We start from the raw sequence: 23,581 nt of genomic DNA, 5'->3' as shown, positions 1-23,581 counted from the left end.
GTAAATTACAGTAGTCTGAGCTGTAATGTGTTGCTCCTACAATGTATGTGAGTGCCAAAATCGGTTCAATGTTAGCTATACACAAAAGATTATGCGATTATTTTAACACATGAGATAATTTTTCTTGTATTTACTTGTGCATTTTAAGATGCCAGTAGCCTACTGTAACATTTTGTAGCTGCTGATGTACTGTCTAGAGATGTGCAGTCTAAACAGGGTTTACCCTAATTCGGCTGGTAAATGCATTTATCCTACTAGCCAACAGAGAAAAGAAAACAGTAGGCCATCATAGTTCATTCTAATATATTTAACTGTTTAACACACTGCCAGTGTATGTTTGAAAATGACTGTATACAACATAAATATATAACATTTAGATTTCAAGACCATGTCACTAACATATTTAGCAAACAATATTTTCTAAACAAAGCTGCAAAGGCAGGAGAAAGGCAGACAGAAAATCAAGCACATCTGTAACAGGGAGAGATCTGTGCTGACTCTGCTGGTGTGTTCACAGGCTGCAGGAAGAGGGCGACAGTCGTCCAACAACCGCCTGTGAGTCATGGCAGTGACACGGGGAGGTGGGAAAGTGGGTGTCTGGACTTTCCCCCTCTCTGAATGGCTGAGAGGCGCATCTTGGGAGATTGTTAGCCCTATAAATTAACGCTGTGTTGTTTCCTCAGATCTGCCCTTTTAAACGCGTAGAGTGCGCGGAAACGCTGGTCCACAACCAAACGGAACGGAACGGAGGTTCAGAGCGAGACAGTGAGGGAGGGGAACCCTTGGGCAGATCCCTGAATAAGGATAGCTGAGCAGGCTAGGTAGCCGGCAGCATAGGACTGTGATCCGGGTCGCACGGGCAGCGGTGACCGGGATATTGCTGCAGAGTGCAACACCTTTCTTTGTAGTTTTGTTACTGTTTTATTTTTCCTGTTTCTTTGTGCCTTCGATTTTTGTAGTATTGTTTTGAAGCACCTGCGAATGCGCCTGAACTGTTTACCCTTGCTTGGTATTCCCGTGGTTCTGTTTACCATAGTTGGTAAGCAGACCACGGACCAACAGTGCCCTCTGCGGGCTAAAGAAACCCAATGCGCCTCTGAAATAAAACTGGGCACCTGTGTGGTGTTTTCGTTACACCTGTCTGTCTCCTGGTCATTGAATTACCCACACCCCTTCCACACGTGGTGTCAGAAGTGAGATTCACTGGCATTGCCCCAAGCAGTGCATCCACGGAAGGAGCAGACGAGCCATGGATGCTACACAGTTTGCTGCGATGATGGACCTCCTGCGCCAGACGTTCACTGCAGCAGTGCAGGGGGCGGCTAGATCCGCAGCTCCAGACCCCCAGTTACAACGCCCCACAAAAATGACGGCCGAGGATCGACCCCACGCCTATTTAGAGGTGTTTGAGGCCATGGCGACCTCGGCCGGGTGGGATCCAGCCCAGTGGGCTAGTTACCTGCTTCCTCAGCTCACGGGGGAGGCGCAAGCAGCAGCGAGAACGCTGTCCCCGGATCGGATGATGGATTACCCCACGCTGAAAACCGTCATCCTTAATCGCGTGGGGGCCACACCGGAGGGGTATCGGAAGAAATTCCGAGAGGAGCAGTTTGCAGTAGGGGAGCACCCACGAGCCATCGCTCACCGTCTGAAGGATTACGCCCTGGGTTGGTTGAACCCGGAGCTGAACACCAAAGCCAGGGTGGTGGAGATGATCGTGGTGGAGCGCTTCCTGGAGTGTCTAGCCCCGGGACCTCGGCTGTGGGTCCAGCGGCAGGCACCAGACACGCTGGACTGGGCGGTTGAACTTGCCGAGCAGTACCAGGCAGCGGAACCAACGCCTGCGAAACTGCCCGGGAGGAGTGCGGCTACTGGATCGTCCCCTCAACTGGCCCCGGAAAGGGCGAAGGGACTGGGGGGAAGGGGTAGTCCAGGATTTGGTCGGGGGGTGTTGGCGGGAGCTCCCGGCCCGGGAACTGGGGCAGGGTGGGGTCTCGCGCGGACGCCTTATCGGCGAGCCCCTTTTATGGCTCCAGTGTTTCCCCCTCTTTCCAAAACTTCGGTGTTGGACATGCAGGGAGGTGGGCCACCTCTCCCGGGACTGCCCCGTGATGGAGTGTGACCTCAGCCGACCAGGTAGGCGCGTTCAATTACTTCAGTCACTTCAGCACCCGGGTTTTGTTATTCCTGTGACAGTGGATGGTACAAAAACCCAGGCTCTCTTGGACTCAGGGTGTAGTCAGTCTCTGGTACAGGAGAGCCTAATCTCACCGGGGCATAAACGCATATTGGGACAGGTGCATATTAAATGTATTCATGGGGATGTCCGCTGTTATCCCAGGATCAATGTGTGTATGACTATTGGCCAGCAGGTGACGCAGGTGCGGGTAGGATTATGTCCTCGATTGCCGGTACCAGTAGTTCTGGGACGGGACTGTGAGCAGTTTAAAGAATGTAGATATTTGTCTTAAGGAGCTTCTTCTTAACTGGGAAAACCTAAGATTCTCTTACAAAAAATCATAGTGTTAAAATGTTAGAATCAGTTTTTTGAGATGATCAGGTAAACACCTAATATGGTCTTTATTATTGTTGTTGTACAGAACATTTTCCACCAGTTGCCTACATCCAGAACATACTGAATAATTATATTATTCATTCATTTTGTAAAATGCTGGCAACATCAAGTGACAAAACACCCAAATTATTGATCTATTTTAAATGTCTTATTCGTTCATCCATGTGCAGTAGAACAATGCAATCTACATGTCCTCTTTTTATTATTAAAATAAGTCAAAGGATTAGTGAAGAAAAGAAAGATAATGTGCTGTCATTGCTGAATCAAATTGGTTTTTACTTTGACCTTTGATAACCCGACAGTGCGCTCTACCATATTAATTTGCAATTGAAATGCTTCAGTGCACTTTACACATGACCCCTCTGGCTCTGTCCTTTCTGTCTTGCAGTTCTCACAGCAGAACAGTGTTTGATAAAGTGAATTCATTGCTGATTTCTGTTTTACCTGACTAACTGGCTCAATGTCTCCATGCCCTGGCTAAGTTTGATCACCCAGAGCTGACAGAAATGATGTACGGCTACAGGATCATTTTCTTTGGCTGGCATTGATTCATTGATTCTTTGAGGCAGATGGATGGCCTTGTACAGTCTCATCTCTGACCCTTTACTTTTTACTAACATGTAAGGATTGTGTTTTAAGCTGTAATTATAAAAAATACTAATTACACAATATGACATTAAACAGTGCTTTGGCAGGATAACTGGGGATCTGTAACTGATTCAAGCATTGGAATATACATACAGGTGATCCACAACATACAACCCTACGATTTATGACACATGGCACTTATGACTGTTTTGCACTATTATCCTGCTTCGACTTTACAACATTGATACGGCATTTACGACACGGCGAGACCTGAGCCCTGCGTCATGTGCACATTCTCGGTGTCCGAACCGCAGTACCTTCCGTGGGTGCCCTGACTTAGTCTAGTGTTTATTTTATGCATGTTTTTTTTTAGAATTTATTTGCCCATAACAATGACTGATAAGAGCAATGGACTCAAACCCAAACCCTACTAATACATTCCTCACTCCTTCGCTCCACTCCTTAAAAAACACAAAGCTCTTCAAAACCATGATCCAGGCAGCTTTCGTAATAGCGTCTGAGGAGGTAATGTGATACAGGCTTCCTCATCTTGTAAGTATATAAACAGACTGCTCTTTCTGAGGAACTCCTGCCCAAGATAACAAGGATGCTGCCACTTGTTTTCCCTGGCAACTCCCAGGCATATTATTTTTATAATGATAAACCTGGGGGAGTGCATTGTAAAGGGTTATAAATGCCCACGTCCCCATACTGTATATACACAATACATAAGGTCGGGGAATTTGAATTTTTATGAACAGGGAAATGGAGCTATATCTCTGTTTGGCTAAATACTGGATTCTTACATAAAGTGATACCAAACAACACATTTGAATGTCCTTATTGAAAAAAAAATCCATCCATTTATCAGTCACATGGCGAGACCATAACTGCCTTGATTATGCACCAAGGAGAAAAAAAAATACAAAAAGTAGTGCAAACATTGCACTGGACAACAAGTATTAGTATTCCAAAAGAAGTGCTGTATGGCCCAATAAACACATTTTTTACTTAATATGCCTGAAACAAAACAACAAAAAGTATATCGTACAGTACTGTATGTAGGAAGAAATACACGGCAGCAAAGTCAAATATCAGCAAGTACTTACCCTTTTAAAGTAAGTAAGTTCCACCTACATATCTTTCCAGAAAATCATATCGCCTAATGATGTGCACTCTCTCTCACACTGGTAAAATAACATCAGTAAATACTCTGGTGGGAGCAGCTCTCATTAAGAGTTGTTTATAGTGCAGGGATGTAGCAGAGAGCTTACCCCACAACAAGATTTGCAATCTCTTCTCATTGTTGCCCACAGCTGCTGGTCTCGAGGGCAGTGAGCCTGGCAAGATGTACCGCACAGCCTCTCACAAATCATCTGACAAACCAAGACTGCTAGAATTAAAAATGTGCTCCTAGTCTGCATGGTATAATTGAAATGCATATAAGTGGTTCTTATTCTGAATAAATACCTTACAGTTCATACTGTACAGAACTGTACAGAATAAAATATATAGTGTGCCAGGAACAGAACAGGTTGCAACTAAATAAAAAGGAGTGCTGCTACGTTAGAGGCCTGCAATTAAAATCCATTCAATCATTCAAAACTGCAGCTACCAAGAAGTCATACTGTATAAGCCAAGCAACCCATACACTGACAATTAAACATTTTTGAGATTGCTTGGTGAAATGGTAAAAGATAGACTTCTAAAAAGCTTTTAAGAACTTGCATTTCAACTTTATGTTCCCTAAATTCCCATTGGCAAATCAAAGCAACCAAAGAGCGTTATGTTTTAACAATCATGCTTTCTCTAATGCACTTGACATGTCTCTGTTTTCCAGCAGGTATCATGGGACAATATTGAAACACCAGTAACCCGCTTTTTGCTGTGCGAAAGTATTGTGAACTAACAGCGACCTACTGTCTGATAGAAACATGGAAAGTTTCTATCAGACTATTGCAGGTTAAAAACAGATTAAAAACAGCTTATTGGCTAATCAATATTGTCTAAAATCATAATAGTCTACAACATAAAGTTATTTATTATATATCATTTAGACCATTTAATTTAACAGTTTAAAAATAAATTATTACAATTTGCTTTGAAATTGAACTGTGTAAGATTAAAATGCAAGTATGACATTAGAATAAACTGCAAAATGTAGCTCATTTTCATATATTCTATGTGTATCATGTTCAGTTTACACATTGAGGATTTATTTTTAATGTATATGAATATGAACGGTGATATGGTAGTATGAATACTCAGAATGGACACTGTATTATTTACTAGCTACTGTACTCTGGGATTACTCAGTGCAATAGCTATGACATCAACACATTCCGCTGTTCTGGAGGTGACATCACATTTTTTTTTTTAGTTTTTAGTAAATTGCAGTTATAGGCAGGTGTCAGGAGACAGTAACACCAAGCAATGGCAATATCTTGTATAATCTCCAATCTGGACATTTTTTTTACTATGTTATGTTAAAAAAAAAATAATAATAATAATCTGTAGGCCTATTTATTTTTAAACTTTTTCAACTTTAAAGCATTTAGTTTTTCCTCAGTACTGTTGTGTGCCTCCTTGTTCAAATGTACTTAAGTTCATTTCAAATAGGATGCAGAACTAAGTCTAAAAGACTAATGATACTCATAAACGTGTTTGTACCCATTATGTTATTCTGAGTGTGACATTCACCCATGGCTTACAGATCTATTAAAACACGGTTTTGTGGTGTCGTCGTCATCATCATCATTATATATAAAAGCAGTACTTTACTTCAAAGGCAACATTTCAAAGCAAATGGCTGCACAGCCATTTTGCATCTGTCTGCGCTATGAAACCCAAATTACTGTCTAATAATAAAATATGTTGGTGGTCCAGTCACAATGACAATCCTAGAATTCTAGATACTCTCAAATACAATATGTAACATAAACAGAACAACTTTTGAGTAAGGTGAAATTGCAAAATCTATATGTTTAAAACAATTAGTTTTCAAGGTGTTGCTGTGAATAGATTAATCATTAATGTTTGCAGATTCCAAGGTGTTGCTGTGAATATGTTAACTGTTGATGTTTGCAGATTCCAAGGATTTCTAGTATAACCTAGAGAATCGTTCATCCCGTCTATTATATATCTCATTAGAGATTGATAATGCTGCGATCAGCCTTTCTTAACTCTGATGCAAATGCCTTCTGATTGTGAAGACAGATGCTAAGTAGATTCCATCTGGCAGGCCCTATAATTACCTTTATTTTAGAAGTCACATACCGTAGTCGTCTATATGAAAACAGTAAGACACTTTACATTATGGGGGACATGTGTCAAGATCGACCGCCGCAGCACTAAATTGTCATGGCGTAAAGTAGCGTCCTGCTGCGGCACAAATTTTACCCCATCCCAGTATTAACTGGCACAAAATTAATGAGGCACGGCATAAGCTGGCACATTTAAATGCGAAAATTCTGCTGCGCCAGTGTTCTGCAGCCCTGAAAATGGGCTACCAGTAGTACAGGTTGACAGACTAATCTGAAAAATTGCACCTCACCTCCAAATGGGCTACCTCAATTGAACAATAGGCAGGTCATTTGGAGAGGCAATGACCCCTGTTGACTAAGTGTCTTGACTTCATATTATATTATTATTATACGATGGACAAAACCAAATATACATAATGAAAAGGATATAATGAACCACGTTTATTATACGACCAATACAATCAATTGTACACAATGAAATAGCTGGTATCGAGCTAGAATTTCATCCTTAGGGAGAGGAAAAAGGTTAGTGCAGACCCTAAATACTCTCCCTTCTTCACAGTACTCCCCCTCTGTTCCTGGGTTGTTCAGGAAGGTTAAGAGCATGCACGCTTCGTCGTAATAAATGCGCCTGAAAATTCAAGATATCACGAATTTCACAGAATTTGTGTATTTGACTCCATCCCGTGAAAAATATGCATTTTATTTTATGCTCTTCCCTATCAGCTGATTTCTTTGTGCCCAGATAAGACCAATTTGAAGTCTTATTTCTGGACCCCTTTAGGGCTGGCACCGCTGTTCTGCCCCTTCATAAACCTCATATTAATATCACAGACTTCATTTACAAATGAGCCCCACATACAATTTGCCTAGACATATAATTAAGGCTTCATACACCTTAAAATGCATGGCTAATGAGCGGCGAAGCGCATTGCATGGCGGAGCAGATTTTGACGGTGCTAACACTGCCTTAACTTTCCAAAAGTGTCATGATACATACGGGGCAATTTTAAGAGTGGCATAAACTCGGTGATATGGCCTTAATGCTACAGCAAACGCTTGATACACGTCCCCCTATATGTATTCACACATAACTCCCCTCTTGAAAAAGATCAGCAAGCCACTGACAGAAATTCTGTATCATATTATTATTAGCGATAGGTAAGGCTGAGATAGGTAAGGTCACAGGCGGCACATATTCTGTGTTTTTTCTTAGTGTCTGTGATTTTAATAGAGAGCATTTAACTTTACCAGCTCTACTTGAAATTCCACCTAAAAAAAACTTTCACGGTGATGTTGAACTACCTCGGCTCTTGTAGCCATTGACAGCTTAACTCAATACCACATTGCAGGCATATTAAAAAAAAATACAAAACAGCAAAAATAAGTGCCCCATAATGCATTCTATGAAAGTTGAGGTTTATATTTTGTTCAACATACAACGTAATGGTGGTTTACAGTCTTAAAGCAAACTGATAAACAAACAAATAAACAAAAAAGTAAAAAATAACTGAAAACTCTCCCACAGCAGAAACACATTTTTTGAAATTTAAACTTTATTTTCTAAAGATATATAGATGAAAATTTTAGTTTGTAGTTGTATACGCTGTGAAATTTACCAATTTACAAGATTAAAGACCTGAATGAAGTGATTAGTCTGTCACTTCGGTTCACATTATAACACATGTAAAAATAATATTTAGATTCAATTTCCTTTTTTTCTGCTTTTGTAGACTGACTAATGTTATGTTTTATGTATGTTTGTTGTTTTTAAAAAAAATCTCCATGGTGTTTGTATATAAGTATAAGACTCTCAGGCTACTATGTGTAGGCACCCTGTTTATCAGTCTGTCTCTATCCATATGTCACACAACATTTTTATATCAATCCAGAGAAGTACTTACACAATTGCGATTAAACCTTAATCTCGACTTATTCCAATGAAAACTTTCTAAGTAGATTTTTAGAATAAGGTAGCTGCTGAGTTTCTGCCTGTCTCTTTATTCATGTGTCACACACATTTTTACATGTAGAACTGCATATTCAGTTAGAATGAAACTTGGTCTTCAGATACTTTAGTATACGCTTATCGAGAGTATAAAAGTATGGAGTGTGAAGAAGTGCACCTGCCCATCTGTATGTCAAACAGATATAATGTAGTTTAGGATCATCTACCTTTTCATGTAATGTATGGTTTTGAATTTACAGCAGTGGCTGGGTTGGACCGTCACTGACATGCTTGTTATTTTGTCATTTTCAGAGTGTGATTATCATCGATCCCTTGACTGAGGGAGGAGAGCATCTGGCCAGCACTGGAGAAACGTTTAGAAGCCATTATCAGTGGGGCTGCACTGCTGGCCGACTCCTCCTGCACAGGGGATTTCCACCGGGAGCGCATCATTACAGAGTGCAATATGGTGCGTCAGGCTCTTCAAGAACTGCTCTCTGAGTACATCAGTAATGTAAGTAATCCCACAGGGGTGTCGAATTAGCATGCCTTCTATGCTGGAACATCCTATGGTAAACACACATTTTGCACCTCGAATTAGACTGTTTGCCAGCTCAGAAAGTATTCTTAGTTTCTTAATTATAGAGATTCAAACTCTATAAGTAAATCAGTAAAAAAAAGTACACTTAATCTTTTAATTTTAATTCATTTTGTTGTAGTATATGCCATCTTACAAAAGAAAGAAATATTGTCAGAAACCTTTATCTAGGTGCATGTTGTATCTGTTCAGTAGATCAGGAATCTGTTTTTAATAATAAAAGTGTATTGTTTATTGCTGTATTGTTTTTTTTAAGAAAGACTTGGATTTGCTATAATACCCAGGCATCTTTTTTGGTGCTTTTGTTAGCAACTGAAGATATTATGCCCTATGCCTTACCTTGAGAGTTAACTGCCTTATTATACATTTTCATAATTAAACACACTCATTATTCATTTGATCTTTTTCATTCCTAGCAGTAGACCTAGATCCATATTAGCCAGGTGTATGAGACAGTTATAAGAGGATTAAATCAGGGTCCTGACACTGAGTCAATGCTTCCTTTAGATTTCATCTTTGCATTATAGCAGGGTTATTTGAACTCCAAATATGAGTAATATGGGTTGTCCAAACATTTCTTTTTTGCATATTTTTTACTAAATGGGCATTTCTAAATGTATTTAGACATTTACAGTGTTACATTATTTATAGGAATTAATTATGTTTACATCCTCTAAGTATAACTTCTGATAGTCTTAATTGCATTTCTCTGAACCTGGACACACTATACTGTATGCATACAGTAAAACAGTAATTGTGGATGTATCCTTCACATATTCAGCTGTATTAACTGACTACCCTCCTCCTTCATCTACTACAGCAGATCATCTTGTAGTAGCATACTTCCCATCCTCTCTTCCAGCACTTCAATGGATGTCCTTATATCTGAGCAATTTACCGAGAACATCAACAGAGTAGAACTCCGTGAATAATCGTCTGATATGCTCCAGTATCGAATGTTTCTTGAATGTTTTACTCAACCAATCCCTGTTTCCAGTTGCTATCATTTCTATTTCAGTTAAATGTGCTCCATGACTTTTCTCCTGTCATTCTTTCAATGAATCAGTTATTTCTCACAATAGTTACACATCTCCCAGGAATGTATTTTTAATTAAGACTAAGGATCTTCATCGGTTTCTCTTCAGTAGTTTTAAAGCTCCATAGAATCGAATAAAGATGGTTATTTGGTGATAGCAATGTAATAAAAGGACCATGGCATCTTACAATACCTGTAAACAGACAACATACTAGATCTACTATATAAGAAGAACTTTTATAGTACTGGATAATAACAATACAATGTTATACTGTATATCTGGAATGTGTAATACATGAATGCATGAAAATAATGCCTTATTCACTGCAGTAATCTCTTTGTATAGCATATCACACTTTAAGATTGATCTAAAGGCACAAAAGGCATGCTTTTTATTTTTTTCTTTATTTATATATATTTTACCAGCTTTTTCAGTTACTGTAGTATCCATCTCAGAGTGCAGCTGTCTGAACCACACGCCGTGGACCAGGACAGTGCACTGGTTTGTCCTCTTTTACTGCAGCTTTTCCTCTATTCAGATTTGCCTCAGAAGCATATTCAAGTAATTCTCTTATGTTGACACGTCAGTCATGAGGTGAAGGAGTAGCAGTGAAGATCTCCCCATTGGGAGTGAATTGTGACTTTTAAAAAATGCGTTGACAGGATAAAAAGAAAAATTGCTACATCTTGAAGACGACTGTTGTGCCACTAAATACTTATGGTCTCTTAGGAACTCTTACGGCTACAAAAAGTATCAGAGACCATGGATTCAAAACACAATTACAGTAGTTCAATATCATTTCTTTGTTGGACTACCTTGCTAACAAACAGCCAATCTGTTTTAACATGTGAAAAAATGTAACAATTTAAATAAATAATCAAAAGTTCCTCCAGTTTGGAAACCTAGTTAAATCGAATATTTAATTGAGTGTCATAGACCCACGGAATAGGGTGAGTATGAGAGGAACCCATTGTTCTAGCAATGGTTTCCATGGTAACCCACATTCCATTTTTACCACTTCAGTTCTTTCACTAGATAATTCAGCCTTGGAGTGGACAGTGTCAGGCTAATGCTGATAATGGTAGTATGTCATATTTTGAATCATTTTTTCTGTAAAGGAGTTGACTGGGATCTTGGCTTGGTTTCTCACAGGTTTTAATAAAAAAAAAATGTCCTTTGTAGTTAAAATAAAGATTGATTTGCGTATGGCTTACATATAGAATTGTCAATAATAATAATAAAACAAAACAAGCAAAAAAAAAACATTAAGAGCAGAGTGGCAAGTCAAAAACTCCAACATAAGATTTTTTTTTTTTTTTGCGGTTAATAAAAGGTAGGTAATTTCCTCTCCTATGTACATAAAATATGTAGGTGGTTGTGAGCAGCAGATTTTCAGAAAAAAAGTTACAATGTACTGTACTTACCTTTGTGAGAAAATGTTGCACCTAGCCGCTGTCTGCAGAATACCTCCATGCCTCTTGGCTCCATTCTGATTGTAGATTCAAATGTAGGCGTTGAAAAGTAAGGACTATAGTATACACTTTTTACATGGTATATAAATGAAACAAAGCTACCATGCTAAGTTGATTTAATGTATTGTGGGCTTGTATAAACAAGCTTAACTTTGGCAGGAAAGCCGACATTTTGCTTTTATGTGCTTGCAAATAGGGAAACATCACTTTAAACAGGAGTGCAAAAGACAGTTTGAAATTAACTGGCCTTTGTTATTGTTTAGACCACTGTAATAAATAGACAGAGGAAGCAATTGCCTTTTTGCACAGTAGCTCATAACTCAGTATTTGCACTGAGGCTCTCTAAGACTGCCAGACTTCCTCAGAGCTTCAGCCATTGATTGCATATTCAGCCATCTTAGAGTGATGAATGGGTCTTTGGAAACCATCACTTCAAGCAGCCTTCCTTGTGTTGTAAATACAGGCAGCATCCTTCTCTTATCTGTAAGTACAGTGAAAGTTCACATGTCTCATCTTGTAACGGATAACATTCATTGTTTCCACATTTGTTCAGTTGAAGTGAAAATCTCTATTATGAACTTAAATCATTATACAGATCTTTGAAAAGATAAAAAATAGAATTCATACATTCATTTCACATATACTTTTACAATTTTCTTATGCATTTTTTTTTAAATTAACTTTTCAAAATGTTAAACACATTACTGTCTTTGCAGCCTTCTGCAACTCATTGGTGAACCAGTCGAAACAAAAACATATATTGTTGTCTAAAATCTCAAATTTTAGGTCTCAATGAATACTCCTACATGTCTTATACTTTCTTTTTTTTAAATTAATTATGAATGTTAAAAGTTAAAAATAATAAAGTTAACTCAGTACTTTCAGTAAGTTTTCTGAAAATGTGACCACTATTTTATTCTTGTGTGTATACACACACACACACACACACACACACACACACACACACACACACACACACACACACACATATATATATATATATATATATATATATATATATATATTAGATGACTAACTAGCAGTATATTATATTATTTTTTTTTTAGCATTTTCTGAATAATGTCTTTATTGTGCTGTATACAATTATATATGTTCCTTCTACACAAAAATTCCCAAGCTTAGTCTAAAGAAATATGTATTATTGACCCACACAGTCTTGTGATTTCAATACGAAGTAGCACATATAACACAAAATTTAGATGATTTATGGATGGGCTTGAAATAAGATTTTTTTTCTCATAGATGGAATTAAAATTGCTGATGCTGTGGAAATGTGAACTATTTCCATTGAGGTGACTGATAGACTTTTCACACTTGACTTCCTGTGATGAATTCGCATTGAATACTAGTTTGCTTTAGGTAAAATATACCCATTAGGGCAGTCTTGGAAGTGGCCTACAGAAGATGCAATGCTGTAAGGAAATTTTAACTTAATAGACATCTTTGATCTATGGATATGTTTCTCCGAAGTGTGTTTTCTACATGGAGTCATCTTTATGAATGAAGAGAGGAATGATCCTGCTTCCAGTGCCCTTGTGTTTGTATTAAAACATCCTTATGGAAAGGTACCATGTCTGTTAGCATGCACATCACATGAAAAGGCATGTTTTGAAATACCAGATGCTACTGAATTATCTCTTCTTTAGTGAATGTCCTGCTACTTACTTCAAATTCCACAAAGTTTTAAGATTTGCACCACATTGGGGTGTTTAACCTTAATCTGACTTTTGTGGTACATGTTTGAATGCAAGAAACAATAATCAGTTTATCTCCTTTTAAATGTAACATTTAAATAAACATTTCATGAGAAAAAAATGCACATAGTTCAAAGCTAAGAAGTGGTATTACAGTTGCATCCATAAAAAATGAATTTATGCATTATGCAAACCCACATAGACATATTCTCAAAGAGGATGTAACACACTGGTGTGTTGATCCTGATAACAGAATGGAATAAAATTCACTAAAGACACTGTAGAAACAAGGGTGTTAAACACATTGTGCACAGGCTATTATAGCTGCAACAGAGTCAAGGACGTTAAACACATTGTAGCTATAGCTAGTCAAGTTTTTATAACTGCTCATATTTTATGGTTGAATGCAGTGTGCTTTTCTTTGCATGTTTTTTTTTTTCCATCACAGCTTTTGCATAGTCATTTCAAAATGGTACCTTGCTTTAAATTTACTGGACGAATCATTGGCATGGCCAAAGAACAGGCCCTATCTCTGCAGAAGAAGACAATAATTCAATAAGATGTTATGGTCTAGGGATATATTTTAATGAGTTCCCTGTGTTTTTAAGCGACAGGCAAATGCCATGTACCTGGTAAAAGATGTATTCACATCACTGACAGTTCCTGTAATACCTGTGACCAGGGCATTTGGCATTTTGGTCCACATGGTGCTCTAGTGTAAGGATCACATTGTCAAACAGGAAACACAGCAATAACGATCCATGATGTGGTATGGAAAAGAAAAGCCAGAGCACTTTTTTTTTTTTTTTTTTAATCTCTCTTCTTGCAGGGATTTAGAGGACAGATCTCAAACCCCAGTGCACAAAAAGTGTAAAAAGTTGTCAGGATGTTCACAATGAAAAGAAAAATGACAGGTACATTATTTAAGCAGTTGTAACAACACGTGACGACGTATAACGCTATATTTTTCGGAACCCCACTACTTACTCTTTAAAACAGCTATTAATATTCTCATAAAAGCATTAATTTCTCATGTCTTTAAATAATAATAAAACCCCATTTGGCAAAATTGTGGACAACTTAATCCACTGGGCTGCTTATTAAATGTGTAATCATAGTATACTATAGATCAATATCTAAAATGAGTTTAAACAACTTTGATTTTATCCATGGCTGCTGTATAATATGCACGAGATGGCGAACATTATCTGCTGCCAACCGGGTCTTAATAAAACCAGTTGGATAATGGATGATTAATTTAGTCATTATGGAAAAAAAAGTGGGTTATTAAGGAAAATTATATAAAAGGAGTTAATATTAGTGCTGCATGATAAGGAAATACAGTCATACGGGCTTAAAATGGCAGAGGATAGAAATTAAAAACTTAATTGCCCAGAGTGACTTGCAACACCAGTGGAATGAATGCTGGGATCGAGAAGGAAATAAAGAATGATGTCAGGAGTGGAATGGGGGATGTAAAGTGTGGGCCAAATGAGAGAAGGAGGCGATCATCCACTATAGCCAGTATCTATCCAGACAGCTGCAGTATCACAATCACCTTGAAAGGTAAAAGAAAACCCTTGCTACTTTCCATTGCTGTTATGGGAAAAGAAAGTTGCATCGCTTTCAACTGCTTGCTACGCTGTAAATGGATTAAGCAAGTATCAACAATTGTCTATTAGTCTGTGCAGCCAAGTGGAATTAAAAGAAGAGTACTTAATCAACTGTATCACAGGATTGTGAGGGGACATTGAAAGAGCTTTTTAAAACTTACTGTGTGACAAATCGGAGTCTCTATTCAACTTGGAAGTTGTTTAAAATAAGCACACATGAGCAACATGCTTGAAGGACTGTACTGTATTCTTTAAAATAAACACACAGGAGCATCATGCTTAAAGGCCTGTGTCCTTGATTCGTTGGTTAAAATAAGCACAGAGAAACAAAAAGGGTAAAGAATTGTTGGTACTGAAAAGCCCACGAAAACAAGCAGGGTGATTAACAGGAATGCCCTCTTCATCTTGGGAACGAAAAGGAACCTAAAAAATAGAAGAGACCAAAGAACGGACTATCAGTTGTACATGTGCAGGGGGTAACTAACAGCTGGACTGCATGAACCGCCAGTGTCCACCAGAGGGCAACCCTGTAAAGGAGAGCAACAAGAACAATGCACCAAGGATTATAAAGTCCACCTGAAGTTAACGACACACTTATTTGTGGTGCTGCAGTTGCACCCAGTGCCCACAAGAGGGCCCTGGGAACCCGAGCTTGCTCCTTCACTATTCTGAACAGTGATCCCTGCTGGCACATCAGGACGATAGAAACACTTCACTGGACATCAAGTGAATCCTTGCGGATTATGATTAAAAAGACTTAAAGGCTGCCCAACTTAACGTATTGAGAACAAGGAACTGAAAAGAAGAATTAATTAATTTGTGTTTATTTTCTTTTGAACAGTATACGTTTGGTTCTTTGTAAATAATAAAACTGTTGAACTTTATCTCTGGTTTTGAGCCCAGTCTCTGGTGTTGAGCACATGTCCACTGTATCCAATACTTACCTTGGATACCTATAACCTGTGAAGTGATCCATCACATCGTATAGGACTCAAGCCTACAAGAGAGCGCCTTGTTATATAAGCTGATGTCTGCGTTTATCAACGATAGGTGGCGATAACTAGCACAGATAGAAGGGTCCTTTTCTTTTTTCAGTAACCATGATGTAATGGCATTATTAACATTTCTGTGGAAAGAACCCCACTCTAGCCGCCTGCACCATCCCCAATAGCAAGAGTCCCAGTTGATTCCAGAAAGTGAGAAAAAAACTCAGGGGGTGTGCCATCAAAGCTGGGAGATTTAGTTCTACACCTTTCCTGTAAAGCATCCCTCATCTCATCCAGAGACAATGGCACTCTCAGTGCAGCTGATTCATCACTCAGAAGGCATGGCAATTTAAGGTTCTGGAGAAACCGCTCACAATTGTCCTTGTCATATGGGGTATCAGAACTGTATAATTTGGAATAGAAGGAATGAAATTCAGTATTTATTAGAAGTGGATCAGACATTTTATTTCATTATTTCTGTCTTCACAGATGATATGTCTGAAAAGCGTTCGTTGCTGCAAATTTTTAAGGCTGAGAGCTGCCATTAAAATAGTAGTTCTGCCGAGCCCTGTGTATAAGGAACTCTGCATGCTGTCTAAGTAAAAGACTGAGGTCCTTCCTTGTAATGTCCAATTCGAGCTCAATCATTTCTGACAAAGAACACTGTAAAGTATGCTCCAAAAGAGCCATTTGGGTTTCCAACTCTAACTGACGATTATTAAGATGAGATGCAAATACTATAGTATTGTCTGTAATAAAGCCCTTTACTGCATCCCATAAAATATGAGGATCATTAACTGAATCACGGTTAAAATTGAGAAACTGAACAAGTTTGGACTGAAATGAAGTGTGGAATGATTCATTTTGTAATAAAGTACTATTGAAGTGCTGTGGTGTGAGAGAGACATCGGTAAGATATCAATGTTATATATTTCAGAGAACAAAGGTTTCGGAGCAAACTTGAAATCAATCCTGGAGAAGGATTTATGTCTAATTGAAAAAAAGGTAAACTCTTTAGCAGATGGATTAAATACCCTCCAAACATCAAGAACTGCACGGTCAGATGACGCTGGAGTCTGTTTCGTTGATTTCTACAGTCGCATTCATCACCTCTCCAATCAACAAACTAAAGTCAGCTAATTCTCATAATAATTTGGTTAATGATTTAAGAGAGGTTCAAATATTGTCGGTACATATAGTATACTAAAACAAAGGCCACCCCCCCCCCCCGAGATGCAAGCTTTTAGGGAAGATATCTGCCCATCCCCATCTCCTCCAGTATCCAAAATAGTAATCTGAAGACTACAGCGTAATAAGATCAGTGAACCCTTTGTTTTGTTGTCAGTAGCCACACAAAAAGTCAGGAACATCCTGGCGTTTCAGGTGGGATTCTTGTAGAATAGCTATATCTATCTTTTTTATATGTAAGAGATCCAGACAACTCACTGGTTTGTTGGGAGAATTAAGCCTGTGTACATTCCACTACAATACGTTTATATCAGTCATGGGTGTCAAAAATAAAATCAAAGTTCTGAAAAAGACGAGCAAGAAAATGGAAAGTGAGTCCACTGCTCAGAGATAACTAGGCATAAACATAAAAGAACAGATCATACCGTACTAGCTCTGTCGGATTGTAGCAGGATAACAAATACGTATTGTAACACAAGGTCCTATCAAACAGTACTAGTACAGCCACATTATGGCAAGACAACAGAGTTATTATAGTCATAGGGATCAAAAATGAGTTTAACAATTGCAAACAGTATACGTGTAGATAGAATCATTGCAGAGACAGCATTAAGGATATGTCGGGTCAGACAGGTATAAACGCAATGCTGTATGAGCAGATTGGAAGACAAAGCAAGCATAACAGTGTGAGAAAATAAACCAAAACTATCTCCCTTGAAGTGGTGGAGAATCTTCAGAACCACTGGATATAAAAGGTGTCGATGGATTGTGAAAATGCCGTGCGGCGCGGAGCCATAAAATTGCTGAAATCTGTGAAGAACCTGTGTGACAGGTATCTTTCCTTGCAGCCTACAATATGGCTTACCTTAAAATAAGCATGCAAGGCTTTTTTGTTTTAGTTTGCTTTGTACTTTGGCCTATCAAAAAAGGTTAATTTGTACCTATGTGTACGCCTGTGTAAATACTTTTCTGAAAAAGCAGTATAAAAGCAGCCCCTGAAAAGAAGCACCTCAGTCTTGTTCAAAACAGGAAAGCTGATGACCATGACTTTGACAGAGGCCTCTACTGGGCCATGTCTTTCTCATGCAAATGTAGCAGATGCATGTAAATTAGCTGGACTATCAAAGGTCATGGGAAGCACAAACAAATACATTCTGCAAAGCACAGTCAGAAACAAACACCTGCTAAGGGAGATAAAGGTTCTGGTATGTTGTGGCTTGATTCTTCTTATTCCTCTGAAAAGAAGGGTTTTTCAGGGGAGCAGGCTAACAGTTACACTCTGGTGTACTAGCTGTTTGAGAGCTCTATAGAGTCCCGAGAGGCAAAGAGCCCCTTTACATTGCACGTCCGATTTCCTGAACAGAAAAAACAAATCCTGTTTGTATACTTGAAAACTTAGTAAATGCCACTGGTAATAGGATTTACTTCAGAGTGGCTTTGTGTCTCAAAGGGCAGCAATGTAAGGACTTCACTTTCTTTCCAATGGTCTCTTCTATCATTGTGCCAAGTCTTTTCTCACATTTTCTTTGCTTAAGAAATTAGTCTCAGGGTGGCATTTTGCTTATTTATTTTCTGAACAGGGAAACAAGAATGAATACCTCTTTGCTTAATTTTCTAGCCTTCCATTTCCAGCTTAAACATTTCTCAGCCTTCCTATATTTAAAATGTCCTCAACTTAGCATAACAGGACAAACCTATAATTACAGCTGCATTGTTTTATTTTAGGCAATGCGAATACACACTAGAGGCTTGCGAGCAACAGACATTTTGATTAAAAACATAGCATTAAAAGAAAGCAGACAACTAACGGGGGAATAGTGTTTGGCAATAATGTTGAGTATGAACTTAAAAAAGGATTTGGAAAGGAGTGACCAAACAGCAAACTTTCTGTTGTAGAATCATTTTATTAACCAGAAAACTGATTCAAACTACTGATAGCTTAGAAGGAATTTTTAAATGTGTATTTATTAAGCAATGCAAATGAAAATGGGTTGCAATTTAAAATCCAAGAACCCATTTTGTAATTGTGGAACAGAAACAAGGAACTATTTGTTCCCTCAGGAGGCGGGACCAAGGACGTCACTCCCCGGAGGGACCTATCAGCAGCTCTCACATAAAATGCTCAGTAAATGTGGCAGGCAAATCTCAAAAGTATTGCTGGTTGTCGTCTTTCAGGGAACAGGGGTTACATCCGTAACCTAGCGTTTTATAAAAAATTAAAAAAAGCCATACATTAATTACATTTTTTTTGTGCTTTTTTTTTGTTTTATTAGTTTAGGAAAATCTGTTGCTTATGTTTGTTTTCCTTCCAACTAAGATGCTAAAATCAGAATACTTACCTTAATGTGTTATTTTTGTCAAAGAAAGCTTGCACCAGGGATGTGTAGTATAGCAAGTCTAACAATACAAAAATACTAGATCACAGAACACAACCAGAGAATATGTCTTGCTGTGGCTGAATTTGCAAAAACATCATTCCATTGCTTATGAGAGAAAATAGTTTTGACGAGTGGCACTGGATGTTAAAAACAGCTGACATTTTCATGCAACTGAAACACTAAAGCAAGTGTTTGGGACGCCTCTACGTACAGCTAGTTCTTGCAGCAAGTTCTGTAACTTGTTTACACTTAGGTTTTTACTCAAAGAAGAATTAACCAATTAACCAGATATGTCTTACATATACTAGAGAACCATTCAGACGCTATGTTGTAGTGTAGTAAACCGACACCAGAGAAATGTAATTCTGTAACTGAACATGATTATGAGATACTGCACAAGACAGTGTAATATCATGGTTCTTGTTTGTGGGAAGATCACGATGGCTGTTTAACTGTGGTGTGTTAAATCACCATAGAAAAATAAGTGGCATTATAATTTGTTAAAAAATAATAATAATAATAATTTCAGAGGGAATACTGTTTTTATGTAGCCACACTGCGTTTTGTAGCCAAGGCAACAACTTACAAATCATTTTGGTTTAATGTATTTACAAAATATGTTTGCATTATAAGTACTAAAAAAGTAAAATAAATATCACGCATTTTCAGTACAACACAAAACCATAGTAGTATTTGAACACAGGAAATGCAAAACAGTAAAATTTAACATGTGCTTTATAAGAACACAAATGTTACAGATTAGAATGTGAAAAAACACAATCAAATATGCAAATTAAAATAATAAGTGATAAACTTAACTGATTGCTTTTTTTTTTTTTTTTTTTTTTTAACTTTATCCATTATGAAAAATACAATAATATTTTACATAATTTTTACATACAGGTAGGTTAATTAGATTTTTGAAAAAGGATTTATTCTAAGATCCTCTTTTAAAAAAAAGAAAAAAAAAAGACTGCACAGCTGAACTACTGTACGGTAAGAAAAACATCCACTTGTGAAGAATCCAGGTTACTTCCAAATGCAGGTCCTTGCGTGGCATTTGTCTCGTGATCCGTAGAGCATTCATCACATTTCAGAGCACTGGGCAGTTTGCATGTCCTTTTATTTCATGCTGATGTAGAATTCCCCATCATTTAGTCCATGAATCCAGCATTGGTTTACCTGCCATGAGTAAGACCATAGCTGTCTATTACATATGCTCACTGGGGCGTGTTATAGCCGTTATTGTGCTCAGTTCTAAGTCTCGTTCTCTGTGTTTGTCCATAGTCTCTTGGTGTATGCCACAGTAGCTTATTGTTGGCTGGTCGAAGGTGAGAAAGGATGAGACATTCATCGACAATGGTATCTAGAAAGAAAGAAAGAAAGAAAAAGAAAGAAAGAAAGAAAGAAAGAAAGAAAGAAAACATAAGCTACACAAAATGTCTTTATTTGAGTTTTAATTTATCCATAGAGGTGGATGGTTCAATTGGTTCATTATTCTGCATCACACCACTTAATTCAAGATGGTGGTGGAAACCCTCTTTAGACTGAAACAAGCTTGTTTCTCACTCCAGGGCTGGGCTTGTGGGATTGTTTCATCAGTGTCAGAGGGAGCGCAGAGCTGGAGTGCAGTGCACCAGTGGTGAAAGTTTCAGAACATGACCTCAGATCAGACAATGCAATGTAATAGGATTTCTATTTGCTTCCTGATAATTACACATTCCTTCAGTTAAAATTGTAATCTTGTTGACATTATACAGGCTGAAATCATCAGATGACCTTTTTTCTCGCTAATTATTTGCAGCTGATGTCTAACACCAGGGACTCAGGAGTTTTATATCCATATAGACAGCAAATAAATCCATGCTTTAGTACATGATATCACCATACATTATTTGTGTATCCCGGGGACACAGTAAGTAAGAAGTTGCTTTTATATTATTGCCATTCGGGTTAATGGGAATAGGAGCCATGCTCTACGAGTTTCTATCACCCAGTTACAGCTCTTAACTAACAAAGAAGGGATCTGAGCAATGTTTTAACAACCACAAACCAATACAAAATGCATTGATGGAATCCATACCAATAATCACAAAGCTGAAAAATGAAACTGTGTTAAGGTGTGCATCTTGACGCAGATAAATATGCCCTCTAAAAAAAAGAGAAACAATAGCAGGTTAATATTATCATTTAAATCTCTGCTAAAATTGCCTTATTTTTAGTACAGTTACAATGAATCATTCCTCCTGTGGCTACTTAAAACACCTGCATTTCTAAAGGAAAATGATTGGCACACAACTTAAATAGATGAGTCTCAAGCAGCCTGCTAATGCATTTTACCTAATGGGATTCTTTTTTGCCATATAAGTTCTGCACATCAATGTTTCCCAGAAGGTACATTTTAAAGTAATTAATTGGCTGGACTTTTGCATTTCTGCTGATCTGAGTGTTTTCAAATTAGTTTTCAATAGAAGGAGCTTCCTAATATTACAGCAAACATCTTTGCCTTCAAAGCTAGAAATTCAGATGTTTGTTTTGACCTGGATCTGATGATCTGCTGCATATAACACTGTAAAAAGAGCCAGCTATTGCTCTAGAACAACCTTTCATAGAGATAAACAGGACCTCCAATGTCAGGTAACTAAAAAGGAAACAAAAGAGGAATCGATTACTTGCGAGGATAGTTCTACAGTTCTAATTAACTCAGGGATAGTAACACCACAAGACCACTGAGTGGCTGCATGGTGAGTCCGCAGTGTGTAAAGAAGCGGGCGGCTGATGGCACATGCTTCGGAGGACAGCGTGTGTTTATCCTCGCCCCTCCTGAGTCAGCACAGGAGTGGTAGCGGTGAGCTTTGAGCCTAAATAATAATTTGGCATTTCAAATTGGGAGAAAATAACAAAAATAATTGGCAACGACTAAATTTAAAAAAACAAATAAATAAAAATAACCTTAGTAGACCAGCATCTTCCCACCCCTGAGAAAACCTGACCTAGAATATTCATATAGATTTCCTTGTGCCAAGAATTATTATCAAGATAAATAAGTAGTCCTTTGATCAAAGCATACTTAAATGTTAGGAAACAGGCAATACAGCTCTCACTTGCTATGCAGTTACAATGATATTTAATTAGAATCACAGTCAATGTAATAAACAAAATGAATTTTTGAATCTTACCTTTATGTAACCTTAGAGGGCTCTACTTCCCATTAGCACTGATCAATTCTTTGTGGGATGGCAGGAATTAATTATTTGCTATTTAAGTAATACTTTTGTTTCAAAACTAATTGCACATTGCAAAGCATTTTTTGTAAACTATAATCAATATTTGATATGCTTATGAAATACGTGCACATACTTATTAATGGCAGTCTAATATATATATTTTTAAGGAATTGTGGGCGGCATTTATTAAGGCACCCTAGTGGCTAAGTGATTGTAAAACCAATGGGACTCCAGCTTTAAACATTCTAGACTTAATATAAATATACCATTTTATAACAAAGTTATCTTCAGTTAATGATCAATTGGTTATGTAATTGCAAACAAATTCAGAAAACATAGGATTTGTGTTATTTTTAACAATTTAGTTATGGACTTGCAGTACAAAAATATAAATAAAAGGACATATGGTACAATTTTACTGCTAACATATAATTTCCAAAGAGGTGTTGTGTGTGTATATGTGTGTGTGTGTGTGTATATATATATATATATATATATATATATATATATATATATATATATATATATATATATATATATATATATATATTTTTTTTTTTTTTACATGTTTTTTTTTACATGATAAAAAGTAATTTTTTATTAACTTTATATTATATTTGCTTTTGAAACTTCTACGTGACATGTTTGTATAAATACAAAAAGAAATAGCATGGCAGGTCTTTGCTGTAGCTTTTGCAGATACTGGGCTGGGTGGCCCTGGATGAAAACCAACATCTTTATTAGCACAAACCAAATTTAAAAATGAGCCTTTGTCTTCCAATGTTAAATACCTGACAATAGATCTGTTCTACCATATTGATTTGGTCTCTGTACTATAGAACCAAGCTCGAAGGAGAATCTATATAAAGCTTAACTAATTTGGTTTATTGATGAGTGGTTTGGCAGTTTCAAGCTTTTATTATCTGGCTCATACGTAAATGGCCTGAAGAGCATGAGCCATCAATAAATTGCCTCGCTGAGTAATTAATTTTA

At 37.6% G+C, this 23,581-nt stretch overlaps 1 protein-coding gene and 1 pseudogene across 1 annotated transcript in view; one reads left to right on the top strand and one right to left on the bottom strand.

Moving 5' to 3' along the window:
• Positions 1–23,581, top strand: part of LOC121321629 — a 199,183-nt pseudogene that overhangs the window by 45,261 nt on the left and 130,341 nt on the right.
• The window catches only part of LOC121322104 (leucine-rich repeat transmembrane neuronal protein 3-like), a 44,456-nt gene continuing 41,148 nt past the window's right edge, over positions 20,274–23,581 (bottom strand). Inside the window, exon 3 of the mRNA XM_041261629.1 lies at positions 20,274–20,727. Within this exon, the coding sequence (XP_041117563.1) occupies positions 20,572–20,727 (156 nt within the window). The 3' untranslated portion in view covers positions 20,274–20,571. The remainder of the gene's footprint in view (positions 20,728–23,581) is intronic.

The sequence above is a fragment of the Polyodon spathula genome, chromosome 10 (assembly GCF_017654505.1).
Source record: "Polyodon spathula isolate WHYD16114869_AA chromosome 10, ASM1765450v1, whole genome shotgun sequence".
NCBI classification, from domain to species: Eukaryota; Metazoa; Chordata; class Actinopteri; order Acipenseriformes; family Polyodontidae; genus Polyodon; species Polyodon spathula.
The sequence above is the reverse complement of the archived record's forward strand: the minus strand, read 5'-3'. Positions and strand labels throughout refer to the sequence as shown.